Here is a 14,640-nt window from a genome sequence, read left to right as displayed (position 1 = left end):
TAGTCATTGTCATATGGCTCCTTTTGGAGGATGCTCTGAAGTTGACTGCTATTCATTCATTCGTTCATTTGTTTGTTCAATCAAATGCTATTATAAAACAGTTTCCATGGGCCAAATATTATACTCAATGCTGATGTAAAAAGTGGTTGTGGGTTTGGATCCAGTTAAGTAATTTGGGCTTCTTGGCCATTGCTGAACTCAGAGGTGAGGATTGGAGGCCCGTGAGTCCCACGTCTGTACGTTTTGACCATGCAGAGACATAGATCCACCCAGCCATTCAATAACAGAGGGTAATATTAAGAGGTTATATTATTGCTTCCATGTCTTTGTGTTCCCCCTCCAAAGCAATGATAAAATTCCCATTTCTGTACAGTTTTGTAGCCCTTAGTAAACCAAGTCTAACAGAGCAACTCAGTTAACAAACGTGTATGTTGCACACGTACCGTTGCCAAGTACGGTGTGGATTCCAGGGGTCTAAAGATGAAGGAGATGCACCCGTGTCCTAAGGAAATCACAGTTGGCCAGGCGATGTAACAGACAAGTAACAGATCATTCCAATTCAAGGTGGCAAGGCCAATGAGGAGAGTTCAAGTTGCAATGACTATATGAACAAATAAGTGTTCACTGAGCATCAGCTAAGTGCAGCATGTCGAATTTTGTCAGATGCTATTAATTCTCAAGAGCTTACAATCTAGGAAGACATGTATTCACACAGTCATTGGCAATTATACAAGGCAGATGCTCCCCCAGTGATGGAAACAGTGGCTTCCCAGGAGTTTAGGGCAGCGAGGTCATCATTTCAAGGCAGGGATATTCAGGGACTGCTTTCTGCAGTGGTAGCATTTGATAGGCGTTTTGGAGGATGCATCAAATTTGGACAGATATGGAGAGGTATCAGCAGCCGGGGTCAGGGGAAGAGGAATGTTTCAGCCGGAGGGAATAGCATGAACCAAGATCTGGAGATGTGAACGTGGGAAACGTGTGTTCAGGGAATATGGATGACTCAGTTGAAAAGGAGCAGCATGTTCTTAGAAAACATTAGTTGGATCTATGCTAGAAATGAAGATCAGGGCCAGGTGATGCCGGGGGGGTGGGGAGGAGGATTTTGTTTGTTTGTTTCTGTGTTGATGGCTTTGATTTTTGTTGTCTGTTTTGTTCGCTGCAGTGTTTCAGGCACCTGGAACAGCATGTGGTACGTACCAGCTCCTTAGTCAGCGTGTGTTCTGTGTGTTAAGATGGGCGGGGTTTAAACACAATTCACATCGTCCTCGCAACTATCCAACAAGATGGTTAGTATTCTCCTCAGCTTTCAGGAGGTAAAGCGGCTGTTTTGAGGAGAATGAGGAACCTGCTCAAATTCTGATGCTCCGAGGTGGAGCCAGGGTTCAGCGCAGCTGCGTGTCAATCTAGACTCCATGGTTGGGCCTTATTTCTGCTTTATTCCTCCCTGGCTTTTACACAAATGGTAGCAGGCTATGCGCCTTTCTGCACCCTGTCTTTATTGTTTTATTCACTTCAGGATCTTTCCAGATCTGTACACAAACAAATTTCTCATTCTTTTTGTTTTTATAACAGCTTCACGTGTCCCACCATGTTTGCACCATAGTTTATTTCGGAGAGAGAGACTGCTAAATTGCCCTCCCTGGGGGAATGCTGAAATGCTCTCTGAATGACGTGTGATCATACCTGTTTTTCTACAGCCGCACTCACACCGTCGAGGACCGCCTCTCTCCAGTCTTCTGTGAATCCACCAGAAATCTATAGGGAATCCTATCCCTTTCTCAGTTTCTTTTCTTTAAAATAAAATCTTAATTACAAAAGTAATACTTGTACATTACAGGAAATAGAAATGAAGGCAGACCCACAAGACAGCAAAACGCGTCAATCTCACAGGCCAGAGATAGCCACTGTGGGTCTGTCTTTCCCGACTATTTTCTTCTGCCTATGTGCACAGATTTCTTTTTACAAACTAGATCATATTGTATATACTTTTTTTGTAACCAATTTTGTTCATTTAACTCTCCTATGATCTCCAACTTTGGTTAAACGGCTAATTGGTGTCCATTGTCAGATGAACTGTTATGGCTGCAGTTGACCCTTCTTGTTAAGCCATTGTGAAATTTAAAAAGGAATAACCCATGAAAGTGTTAATAACAGTAGTTACTAAACAGATATTACCTCCCTCCTCTCCTAACACCCACTCTTACCTTCTTGAATGCCCAGAGCTATGGTTTTAATGCCTAAGATTCTGAGCCAGGACCATCATGTAGCTGGGATTCCTTTGAGTGCAGTTCACAGTGAACATTACTATGTGCTTACGCTAGCCTGAGCAGCAGAGGTAGAAAGATGAAGACATGGCCCTGGCCTCACGGGGTGTGCACCCAGCGTAGCGTATCCACTTGGCACCATGTGCTTACCTGGGAGCTACAACTACAGACCGAGTGAAAGGGGCTGACTGTTCCCGCGTTTGGCTCTGTAACAGCTCCAGCTCCCCCAGCATCCTCGGCCAGCCCGGCCAGCCTGCATCTGTCTTCTCCTGTACAATACAGGGCTAATTACAGTTGTCCTCCCAGATTCACAGAGTCACAGAATTCAGTAAGCCCGTAGATGCAAATGCACTTTGCAAAAATGCAAAGTTCAATTCGAGGCAGAGCTGTAACTGACTTTAATGGCCACCCTGTGTGCAACATTTGGGGACTCTAGATATGTGGCCTCAGACTCTTAGGATGTCTTGGGTCTGTCACTGGATTGTTTACACAGTGAGGCTCAAGTTTATATCTGCAAATTTTTGGAAGGAGAACCAGTTAGCCTGGACTTAATTCTCCTGGTAATCTCTCCCCATTAGGAAACAAATAATTCAACAAGCTGGTGAGAAGTTTGCAGTGAAACCCAGGGATGTTTAATCACACAGTTAGTTTTTTTGTGTGGGTTGGTAAATTATGCAACTAAGCAGATGAAAATAATCAGAAAAATGTTTAAATTTGGGTATGAAGATATACATCCAAATGTCTTTTACCGTAGTTAAACTCTTGATTAATAATACATTTCTGCTGGACTAAAATGATTTCATAATGAATGTATTTTTGAGTTTCTGCTTTTATGAGGCTTGGTATTCATATTTAAAGGAGTTTTGAATTGCCTGCTTCTTCCTGTTTACTGTATTTCCCTGTCCTCCTTACGGTAACAGAAGTGACATCGTAAAAGTAGTTGGGAGGGTGAGTCTTCTGTGTGCGTGGCCGTGATGTTATCTCGTCCTATCAACATAGCTCTCTTTATGTGCACCTGCATTAAAGCTGCTAATAAGGGGCCATAGGGTGGGAAGCTGTTACCTCATATGAGATTGAGATGCTGTGACTACTGTAGTGAATCCTGATTGAACGAAGAGGCTTAGTTCTGAGTCGGGAGACAACACACCTAATTCAGAAAGTATGTGTCGCCAGCCTTCTGAACTGGCACCAGAAGGCTTGGAGGTCAGTCAGTTCCTCACTGATCCATGGGATGAGAAACTGCAGGGCAGGACCCCCTCCTGCCCCAGTGGAGCCCACCTAGTTGGTCACAAAAGGAACAAGGCTGCCAGCACATTTGGAGCTTTTCAGATTCATCCAGAGCCATCTTTTGTTCATTTTTTCTCCCTCATTTTCTGCTTCCTTTACCTTAACCCACATGGCACGTCAGCTATGAAGGTCATCTGTTGGCACGCTGTTTGAAGTTAGGAGTTCTCTAGGTTTTCAGGTACTGTCACCCCGCCACCGTTTAGAGCAAAATAAATGAGAAAGTGCTTTACATCCTATAACACCGTATTTAACGCTGTATCACTTGGGTTATTCTGAAAAGATTCTTTGTGAGTCCAAAGAGATAAGGATGGTCAATATCTAGGTCACTTTTTATTTTACTGGATTTGTATTGAGTCGTTCCATCAGGGATGACTAACTGAATAGCTGTGGCTTAGGTTTTTCCCTATCAGAAATGGACCTGAAAATTAATTTCCCAACACCAAGTTCAAAGGATACAGCTTGATCCTGGCCACTGGTCCTAAATATTATGAGGTACATAGGCAGCCCCGTAAGTTGAAGTCACACTTCATTATGGCACCGTGCAAGTAATATGGGATTTGGAGCAGGAAACCTCAGGGCTCAGTCCTGGACACTCTTCTGTCTAGTTGCATAACACCAGCAGGAGCTTTGCATTGGGTGAGCTTGGGTGGACTCTGCCCTCCCCCCACTTCCATCCCCAGTACAATCTGTAACACACGATGCTGGCCGAAACCCGCGGCCTCCCGACTACATGCCTATTTCCCGCCCTCGAAGGAAAGCTGGTGCCTCCACCCAACGTTGGGCAAGTTATACACTCTCTGCGCCTCAATATCTTCCTTTTTTAAATGGAAACATTAATGCTTTAGCAGATATTCTGTCACCTGTGGAAGCAGGTTTGTGACTATCACAAGAAATTAGGTATGGAGAAAGGCTATTGACACTATTAGGTCAAGTACAAAAGTTATTTCCATTACTGTTACGTCTGCCACTTCTAACACCACATACCATTTGCTGAGACTGTTCTAAATGAGTCAAGCATCGCAGGGATAACATTTATCTGCGTAACATCACGTGAGCTGGATGTTGCTATTTGCAATTCACATGGAGAACTACAACCCAGAAAGGCTAAGTCATTCACCCAAAGCCAGGAAGCTATTAAGCGGCTATGTGAACGCTGATGCAAAGGTACATTCTCGCTGATGTAAAGATGCATTTGACTTAGTATTAATTGGGCTTTAAGTGGAAACATTGAGAAGGCTTTTTCCCCTAACTAAAGTGTACCGAGGACCCACATGTGCCAAGGACTGTGTTAAGAACTGTGCCGTCATTACTTTGTTTATTCTTGACAACAACTCTGTGAGCCCAGCAGGGGCACACTCGCCATTTGGGCTGGATCATTCTCTGTGCTGGGCTGTCCTGTGCACTGTAGCGTGTTCAGCAGCAGCCCCGACCTTTACCGACTAGATGCCAGAAGCACCCCTCCCCCCGTTGTGACTCCCCAAAACGTCTCCAGATATTGCCACGTGTCTCAGGGGCAAGATCACCCCTGAGTGCAAATTATTGAGTGAGACGAATTCTGTTTTCCTGGTGATGAAAATAAGACAGACTCATAGACTTAGAGAACAAACTGATGGTTACCAAAGGGGAAAGGAGGGGAGAGGTAAATTAGGAGTATGGGATTAACAGATGCACACCACTATATATAAAATAGATAAACAACAAGGACCTACTATAGAGCACAGGGAACTATATTCAATATCATGTAATAACTATAATGGAACAGAATCTGAAGCCATACAGTTAAAACTAACACAATATTATAAATCAACTGTAGTTTAATGAAGTTTAAAAAAAAAAAGATACAGAGAAGAGTTCAGGGTCTCAAAGCTAGTAAGTGGCAGAATTTGAAATCTGTCTGACTTGAGACTTTAGAACCAGACCTCATTCCTTCTCCCCTACAGCATCCCTTTTGTCTGATACTGAGGTGTGTTTCTAAGGAAACTGAGGTTGCAGTCTGCAGGTGGTTTCCAAGAAACCGCCTTCTCCTAGGGCAGATTTGCTATCAAGATTTGGTCCAGGGCTTAGAGGCATGTACACAGGAAGCGACCATGGGTGGCTTCCACCAGTGGTCTCAACACGAACAGTTCTGCAGTTTTGCCTAGACCGTTCATTGCTGCTCTCACTTCTTAGAAAGTGTGAGGATCTTTTTTGTCCAGGACAGTTTCCATCCGGTGCACATAATAGATGGGTGAAACACAAAGTCGCAAACCAGTTCAGTCAGTCGTGGGGAGTTTCTGGAGTGACTGAAATAGCCCTGCCAATGTAGGTCGCTATTTTTAAGGCTGAGCTAAGTGTTTGAAAGTGGTTCACACAGCCATGATCTCAGGTTGAAGTCACAGAATATCAGAGTTGCAAGGAATCTCAAGGTCTGGCCTGAGCCAGCTGGAAATTGCCCTTCAGCCTCGTGGATCACACACAGAGCTGGGATGGTGGTGCCTGGTAAAAGCGTTCTGATATTTTCTTCTACTTCTGCTGAAATCATCTACGTCTGACCTTAGAGGAAGGTGTCACTGGCTTGCTTCAGCCCCTTCCTGCCTTGTTCTTGCCAGACTGGAAAAAAAAAAATAGGTGACTGAGCCTTTTACCCTTTTGCTGTTTCGAGAATGGATGAAACCATTGATACTTGCATAACCGGCCAAAGTCCTGTATTCTCTTTGCGGGGACACAGAGATTTATTTAGCAGAGAATTTATAGCACATCCTAGGCTATGTGCTGGGCAGCATACTGAGACCTTTACAAACTGCACTTAGTATTTTCCCAAAGATTTGGTCCCATTTCTGTCATTTTACAGAGGAGTAGCTGGGACTGAGGGGTTCAGTGAGGTTGACTAGCTTGCTCAAGATTATGGAAAGTCAGAGGCAGAGCCTGGATTAAAGAGTCTGATTCTAACTCAGTGGCTAAAATGTGGGCACCAGTATTACTGGGAGGCTGGTTAAACACAAATTGCTGGGTCAGTCCCATCCCCAGAATTTTGGTTTAGGAGGTCTGGCGTAGCGCCCAAGAATCTGCATTTCTAACAAGAGTCCTGCATGATGCTCTTGCTGCTGCTACTGCTGGTCCAGGGACCACTCGGTGAACCTCCTGCTCCAGTGCATGTGCTTTTGACCGCCACACCCTGCTGCTTCTATCTAGTCAGCTGGAAAAGACGGTAGAATTACCTTCAGCAGTGGGCGGCCACCTTAGGGTACAAAGTACCGATGCCTGGGCCTCGTCCCCAGATATCCTGACTCACGTGGCCTGGCCTTGGTCCCAGGCATCAGTCATTAACAAATTCTCCCATGTGACTGCATTGTGTGGCAAGACTTCACATTGGAAGCCTCTGATGTAGGCAGTACTTAGGAAAACTTTAATGCCTAAATAAATCACCTGGGGATGTTGATAACATGCAGATTTCACATGTCCCACAAACACCCAGGAGAAATGCATGCTGCTGGACTTCAGCCCAAACTGTCAGTAGCAAGCACTTGTATTTCCCAAAGCCCATGGTTGCCGGGTAAAATACAGGATGCCCAGTTCAATTGGAATTTCTGAGAAACAGCAATAATGGGGAGTAAGGCATAGCTTAGCATGCACGAGGTTCTGGGTTCAATCCCCAGTACCTCTGTTAAATAAAGACAGAAATAAAACCTAACCACCCCCCCAAATGTTTAAAAACCCAGCAAATAATTTTTTTAATGCAAATATATCCCAAATGTTGCATGGGACGTATTTTACCTTACCCTGAATTAACTGAATGAGTGTTTTTGGCTTTTTCCAGTATGAGCATGTGATTGGGTGTTTTATGACAAAAGGCTTTATTTGAAAACATCTTTCTGAACTGTTGTTTGCTGCCTCCTGAACATACTGTCCGGGGCAGAATGTAGTTTATAATAAAATTCAGGCTGCCTCTAGCTCATTATTGTATCACTGTATTTTGCTTGTAAATTATATTAGGAAGCCTACAGCTTTCTTTTAGTGATTTAGACTTCAAGGGGAAAGAAAGATTGAAAGAAAAGAGAAAAGGAAAGAAAACGGTTGGTTGTTTAATAAGTTAGCCCCCTCTGGGAAAGGTGAACATTCTGAGATGGTACATAATTTCGTAATTCCGGATAAATTGTTGCATTCTCAACACAGGCCTCCTTTCACTTGCAGAAGTGTCCTTTGCGTCACCTCTTTCTGTACGATTGCTTTTGCAAAACTTGTTAACAACAGGATATACCGTGTTTATACCTCAAAGGGCTTGTATTCTTGGTCCCACCTCAGAAAGCCTTCCAAACGCGTTCTCTGCTGCTGTGGAGAAACTGGCGGGCTCTTTGTAGACCCTCAGTGGGGCAAAGCCATGAGCCCTCTCACTCCAAGCAAGTAGCACGTTCTGCAAAAACCGCCGGAGGAAACGGCCCCCGCTGGCTCGGGCGCAGAGAAGAGGAACAAAAACTTGCTGTGTCTTTTCTTGTCATAGTCCTCTGATGGGAACTAGCCCTGTGGCGGCATTCTCAATGCGTGGGACCTGAGTTAAATTAGTGAACTCTTCCTCCCCACACTTTATGAAGGATGTGGGAAAACTGAAAGGAAGTTCAAGAAAGGCAACGGAGGTGGTGAAAATTCTACAAACCAGTTCCTCTCCAGAAAACTGAACAGGAAATGGGCTGGTTTCCCTTGAGAAGTGTTGGGTTGTGGTCAGATGTCTGAGTGGGGAGATGGGAGCAAGTTACCCTCCATCCCAGAGAATTAAAAGCCTCCTCTCCTCACAGAAAGTTTGACACCCCTGATTTGGATGTTTGCTGTGGGGGGGCCCGCCACGGACAGTTGCGCACGTTGTGCATCTTGTCCCTGGTGTGGGGGCAGGGGGGCGCTGCTTTCTAATTATCAGGAGATCCCAGGTACGCTCTGGAGACACTGACTGTGAGGCCCTGGAAGTGTCCTCACTGTCCACTGCCCACCACCCCCACCTCCCCCCACACACACTATGGTGCCCATCGGCAATATGTAACTGCCCAGAGGGTCTAAGAGGCATCCAGAGTGAGGAAGTTCACCTGGAGCCAAAGGGCCAAATGATGAAGGATGAGGGTTGATCCTAAAATAGCATCACATCTTTCCTTCCCACTGTTGAGCTCTGAAGGAATCTTTGGCGTTCGTGAGAGAATGGTGGCATTTCTGCACGTGCCGGGCAGAAGAGGAGTGGCCAGGATCTGGCGATCCAGAGACTGGGCTCAGGCCTCAGGTTAGGGATTGTCACTGTGCAGTGCTGCCCATCACAGCAGCCTGTCGCATGGAGGCACTTCCCCTTTCCTCTTGCTCTTGGAAAGGCAGGCTTCTAGAAAGTTCGCTTTAACCTACCCTTTCATTTTGCTGATGAGTCAAATTTAAGGTGTGGACTGGAAAGTGTAAAAGCTAATGGGTGGGTTTTCATTGCAACATAAATGGAGCGTTTGTTTAAGGCTTTATGACTCTCCTTGACTGGAGCGTGGTTAATATGGAGTGGAAATTGTATATTTGGGTCAGCGGAGTCCAGAAAACTGAGGCTTGGGGTGATTTGTGTAAGATCCTTAAAAACAGTAATTTATTTTCATGTGTTGTGATATCTGTCTATATGCCAAACCATTCTAATGTCTGGTCCCAGCAATCCCTAGTGTCATGGAAAGTGTGCTAAACTTTCATTCACAATTGCACGTGTCCTCAGGAAAGTTACATAATCTTTCTGAGCTGTTATTTTTCCCTCATCTCTAAAATGAGTTAAGGATACTTATCTCCTAGGGCAGCTGTGAAAAGCAAGCAACATACTATAATAAAGAAAATATCAGGGTGAGGGTATAACTCAGGGATAGTGTGCGTGCTTAGCATGTGTGAGGTCCTGGATTCAATCCCCAGTACCTCCATTAAAAAATTAAAATTAAAAAAATAAAAACAAACAAACAAAAAATATCAAGTATAGTATTTGACACAAAAACGTTCTTTCTGATTATTTAGTCAGCTGAGGAAACAGCCCGCAGTTGAGAGGAGCAAGTCCTCTGCCCCTCGTGGAGTTTGTCTCCTAAGAAATGTTCAGGAGTCAGGTGTAATGATGCTTTTCTTTTCCTCTCTTTTTTGCCAGCCACAGGACGAAGTCTTCAGGCTGGCCACCTCCCTCGGGAACCTGGGGCTTGAACCAGGTGCCACCCTATGGATGGGAGATGACGGCGAGCCGGGATGGCCGAGACTGCTTCATCAAGTAAGTTGAACGGACAGCTTGAACAACAGTCTTGGGCTTTTTGGATGTCTCTAGTTTGACCCTTGCTTTAGGAGAATTAACACACCTACATGAGGGACTCCTCAGCCTCTGGAGGCCATTCCTCAAGCACCCTGATCTCCTGGGCCTTCTGTCTCTAGTGACGTGAGGGAGCTTCGTTCTTGGACAGGCGCCGTCTTAGGTTGACAATTCACAGGGTGGCATCCCGGCCCAGAGCTGAAGTGCACATTGTGAAACCTGAGGCCTGTTGTACTCATTGTCTGAGGCTGGTAACTGAAGTCTGAAGTGGAAGAGGGTCACTTGGAAAGCCTTCTAGAAACAGTTAAGACAGGAGTGTTCCTGGCTCATCTGTAACTAAAAAAATCAGCTAAAAGGCTTATGCGCTTTAGGGGTGGTAGTACAAATTCCTCCCTCGAACACTAGCTAAGGTTTGGGATTTTTGTGGTGCTCTGTAGTTGTTGTTTTAATTGTGGTAACATATATAGTGCGTAATTGTTACGTTATTTATGTTCTATCTATATAGAATGGTTATGTTACGTATAACATGATGGTAAGTAAAATCACTTTTAGGTGTACAATGCCATTAACTACATTCCACAACACTTCATCATCCCCAGCATCAACTGTACCCATTAAACGGTAATTCCCCGTTGCCCCTCCCCCAGCCCCTGTATGGAGCTCCCTGATCTGGGTGTCCCATGTCAGTGAGATCATACAGTATTTGTCTTTTTGTATCTTTCTTATTTGACTTAGCATCACGTCCTCAAGTTTCATCCATTTAGTAAGAATTTCATTCCTTTCAAGGCTGAATAATAGTCCATTGTCTGGGTAGGTCACGTCTGTTTATCTATTTATGTGTCAGTGAACATTTTAGTTGTTTCTACCTTTTGGCTCCTGTGAGTAACGCTGCTGTGAACACTGGTGTACAAGTATCCGTTTGAGTCCCTGCTTTTAATTCTTTGGGGTTTATACCTAGGAGTGGAATTGATGGCTCATAGGGTAATTCTACATTTACCTTTTTCAAGAATGACCGAACTTTTTCACAGAGTCTGCAGTGCTGTTTTGTTTTGTTTCGTCTTGTTTTGTTTTGCAGTTGTATGAAAAAAGTACTTATATTCCATTTTTCAAAACAGCAAATATTCACCCAGTTTTGATTTCCAGTCTAAGTGAAATATCCTCAGTTATGAGAAATCAGTGAAATAGATTTGACATCAGGAAGCATGGGTGGCCCTAGCCTAATACAAGTAAGCAGAGACTGGAGGCCAAGAGGAAGATATCCTTCAATATCACAGGCTGCGTTCTTTCTTCCAGCCAAGCTGACTGTGGACTGATTAGCAAATATAGAATCAGCATGATGTGGGGGATCATTTTGATAAAAACAGAAATGTCTGCCAAGATTGTTTTTTGAGAGTGGTCTTTTGGACAGCCCAGCACCTCTGAGTTAGGACTGTTGGAAAGCAGCCAGAGAAAAACTCACATGAGTGTTGTGAGTGGTTTCCTAGTCTCTGCAGCCACGTCCCTCCCCTTCCTAGATTTGCAGAGGGGGGAGGACCCCTCTCCAGAGTAGTCTGTGGCTAAGTGGCTTGTCTCCTGGGTCCATCCTGGAAAGATTCCAGTTTCCCTTGAGTATGACCCACTCCAGGGAGCCTTGAGAAGTGGCCCTGTGGCTCTCCAAGGCTTTCCTGAGGATGTGCTCATAGAGAAACTCTGGTGGGAATCTCAGCAGTGGCAACAGAATCTCTCAGAAAGCTCAAAGACTCCAAGAAAGGCCAACAGTTTGTTTATAGCCTAGATTCTGATTTGTTAATTTCATATAGTTTGCATAAGTCCCTCATAATGCTAGAAAGATGATATTTTTTGATATTCTATTGTGCCATCTATTTTGTAACGTGGTTACAAATTTCTGTAATTGTCACAGTTCGGGCAGCCTAGATACTTTGACTCAAAACAATAAAAAATGTCTGCCAAAGAAAGGTAAGTTTTAGAAGACATGGATTCAGAACTTATGAAGGTGTATCTCAGACTTCTCTGATTAAAATGGACTTTTCTTTGTTCCTGATCGGATTGTGCTTCCTGTACATTCCAGGCCATTTGATCAATAGACAGAAACCCAAACTGTGGCCTGTGGATTAGGGATTCTGGGAACCCCAGTTAGAGCTACCGATACGCATTTCCATTAATGTCATTGACATTTTTAAGGGCCAGCCCAGATGTCAATTTAACATTTACACTGGCCTGATGCCAGCGGTTGAAGCGGATAAGAACAAATCAGCAACTTAACAGAGAAACCTGCACTGATTACTAAATGGCAGATTTTAAAATCAAAGTCACCAGTGTCACTTTTCCAAATCTCCGGATTTTTTTACTTGAAAAGTAAATTTCCAGAGTTCTTTCAGAGACACTGTTTTAAGACATCAAGAATAGTACTTCTTTCGAAATTGTTTGTTGTTTCTCTGTCACTAATGAGTTTTATAAATAATGAGACTCATTCTGATTTTTTTCTCTTACCTACTGAGTGATGTCCATTACAAAGAGATACTCTAATTACCAGAGTTTCCGGGGAGCTCAGGTTGGCAATACAGTGTGTATCTCTACTCATTAGTTGTAGAAGTTAAAAGAACAATTTGAAAATTGATCTGTGGTTCATAATTAGCACCTTTGCATTTAATTTTCCTCTCTTACATATTCTCTTTGAAAGAGAGTAGACATCTTATTTTTTCATCTTACGACCTAAGTGATAACTCACATCAGACAATTGTTTTTGTTTTTTGGGTTTTTTTTTTTAATTGAAGTATAATCAGCTTACAATGCTGTGTTAATTTCTGGTAGACAATTGTTTTTGATGCAGGTACAACTACTTCTAAGTGATGGGCAAAACTATGGGAGGAGCCAGGGTTCACATGTTCAAAGTTAGAGTCTCAGAGTTAATAATGAGATAATTCTATTATTAGGAGTTTTTCAGAATATGGCCCAGAGTAGTTCAAAATGTGCTCATATTTCATCTTCCCTCTCCCATCCCCAATTATTTAGAGTAGGGCTGGGTAACCTGTTTTCTGTAAAGAGTTACTGATCCATAGGGTTAAAAAATGTTTGATGCCATTAGGCACGTGTTAATGTACATGTGTATACTTTTGTGTAGTCTGCAGAGCGGTGGTTCTCAGCCTTGGCTACACATTGGAATAGTCTGAGGAGCAGTAAAATACCCGGATGCCTGGGTGTCTCAGGCCATTCAGGCTGCTGTAATGAAATACCAGAGACTGGGCAGCTTCCACACAGATATTTACTTCTCTCAGTTCTGGAGGCTGCAAAGTCCAAGATCACAGTGCTCGCATGGCTGGGTTCTTGGTGTCACAGTGCTCGCATGGCTGGGTTCTTGGTGTCATAGTGCTCGCATGGCTGGGTTCTTGGTGAGGGCCCTCTTCCTTGCTTGGGGACAGCTGCCTTCTTGCTGTATCCTCACAAGGCAGAGAGAGAAAGCACCTCTCTGTCTCTTCTTAGAAAGTACTAATCTCATTTTGAGGGCTCCACCCTCATGGCCTGATTACCTCCCCAAAGGCCCCACCTCCTAACACCATCACTTTGGGGAGCAGGGCTTTAACGTGAATTTTGGGGAACACAAACATTCAGTCCATAGAACTAGATCTGGGGTAGAGTCTAGGACTAGAGAGTTCCAGGAGCTCCCCAAGTGTTTCTAATGAACAGACAGCTCCAGTTGCTGCTCTAAAGCACATTTTTGCATTTGACTTCATTTAATGAAGAATAATTACCCCATTTTCTAGATGCTAAAACTGAGACTCAGACCCATCAAATGGCTTGCCCAAAGTTTACATACATATACCAAGTCACAACCTATTGCTTGTTCAAATATGCCAGATTCCCCATTAAGAAAGGACAATTTTTGTTGGTATTCTTAGGAAAATATGAAATACAGTTTTTTGAGGAACAGAGAACATCGTGTAAGAAACATAGCAGATGCAGAATCCAAATTTCTCAGTTCTTTGTTATTTCCGGTTAAGAGAGAAAGCAGAGCAGGGGAAGGGAGAGAAGCAGATGGGAAGAGAGAAACTCCAATGAAGAGAGCATCCTGGTGAGAAATGGCTAAGAGAGGGAGAGATGGACAGAAAGAAAAAAATAAGAGAAACAGAGAAAGTGAGGTACTCTGAGATGGCTCTTAAGAATAATAGTGTTAATAAATAATAGGTGTACATGGATATAGATATCATTGTAGACATAAATATATAGCTGTAGACATAGAGAATATAGATAATCACTTAGATATTGATACAGATACAGATGGATGCAGATATCCAGATATCATTCTAGATATAGATACCAATGGATATAGACTGTAGATACAGATGGATAATTGTAGATGTACACGAGTGACCACACAACCAGGTTTTTCCCAGGAGGGTCCTGGTCTATGGGTATTATTCTGATATAGTGACTAATGGGACCTCCTTTTGCTCTCAGAGTGTTCTGATTGGGATCAGATAAGGTAGCTCTACATATCACACTACCAAAGTTGTGAGCATTCTTGCGAGACGTGAGAGTTCACTGAATCTTGACCGTTGTCCCACGAGGTAGTTAAGGCACACATAGGGATCTCCTTTTTACAGAAAAGGCTGAGGTTCACAGGGGTTGGGATCTCCACATCATAGGGCTAGTCGGACTGGTGTTGGCACCACCTCGTCAGACTCAAAGGCCTCGGTTCTTTCGGCTCTGTCCTGGAGTTTAATCCATACTGAGCTTTGATCACGGATGACCCAGCTCTGTCAATGGATGCTCAGCTCAGCTCACCTCCACCTGTGCCTGCCATTCCCTCCCCACTCAGCATCCTTA

At 43.8% G+C, this 14,640-nt stretch overlaps 1 protein-coding gene across 3 annotated transcripts in view; it reads left to right on the top strand.

Annotated features, from left to right (window-relative positions):
- Window positions 1-14,640, top strand: part of FRMPD4 (FERM and PDZ domain containing 4) — a 489,692-nt gene that overhangs the window by 310,663 nt on the left and 164,389 nt on the right. For all 3 annotated transcript variants that reach the window (XM_031445945.2, XM_064482580.1, XM_064482581.1), the window contains exon 2: window positions 9,664-9,780. In XM_031445945.2, coding sequence (XP_031301805.1) covers window positions 9,664-9,780 — 117 coding nt within the window. The remainder of the gene's footprint in view (window positions 1-9,663; window positions 9,781-14,640) is intronic.

This window comes from Camelus dromedarius, chromosome X (assembly GCF_036321535.1).
Source record: "Camelus dromedarius isolate mCamDro1 chromosome X, mCamDro1.pat, whole genome shotgun sequence".
Taxonomy (NCBI): Eukaryota; Metazoa; Chordata; class Mammalia; order Artiodactyla; family Camelidae; genus Camelus; species Camelus dromedarius.
This window is presented reverse-complemented; position numbering and strand designations above follow the sequence as displayed.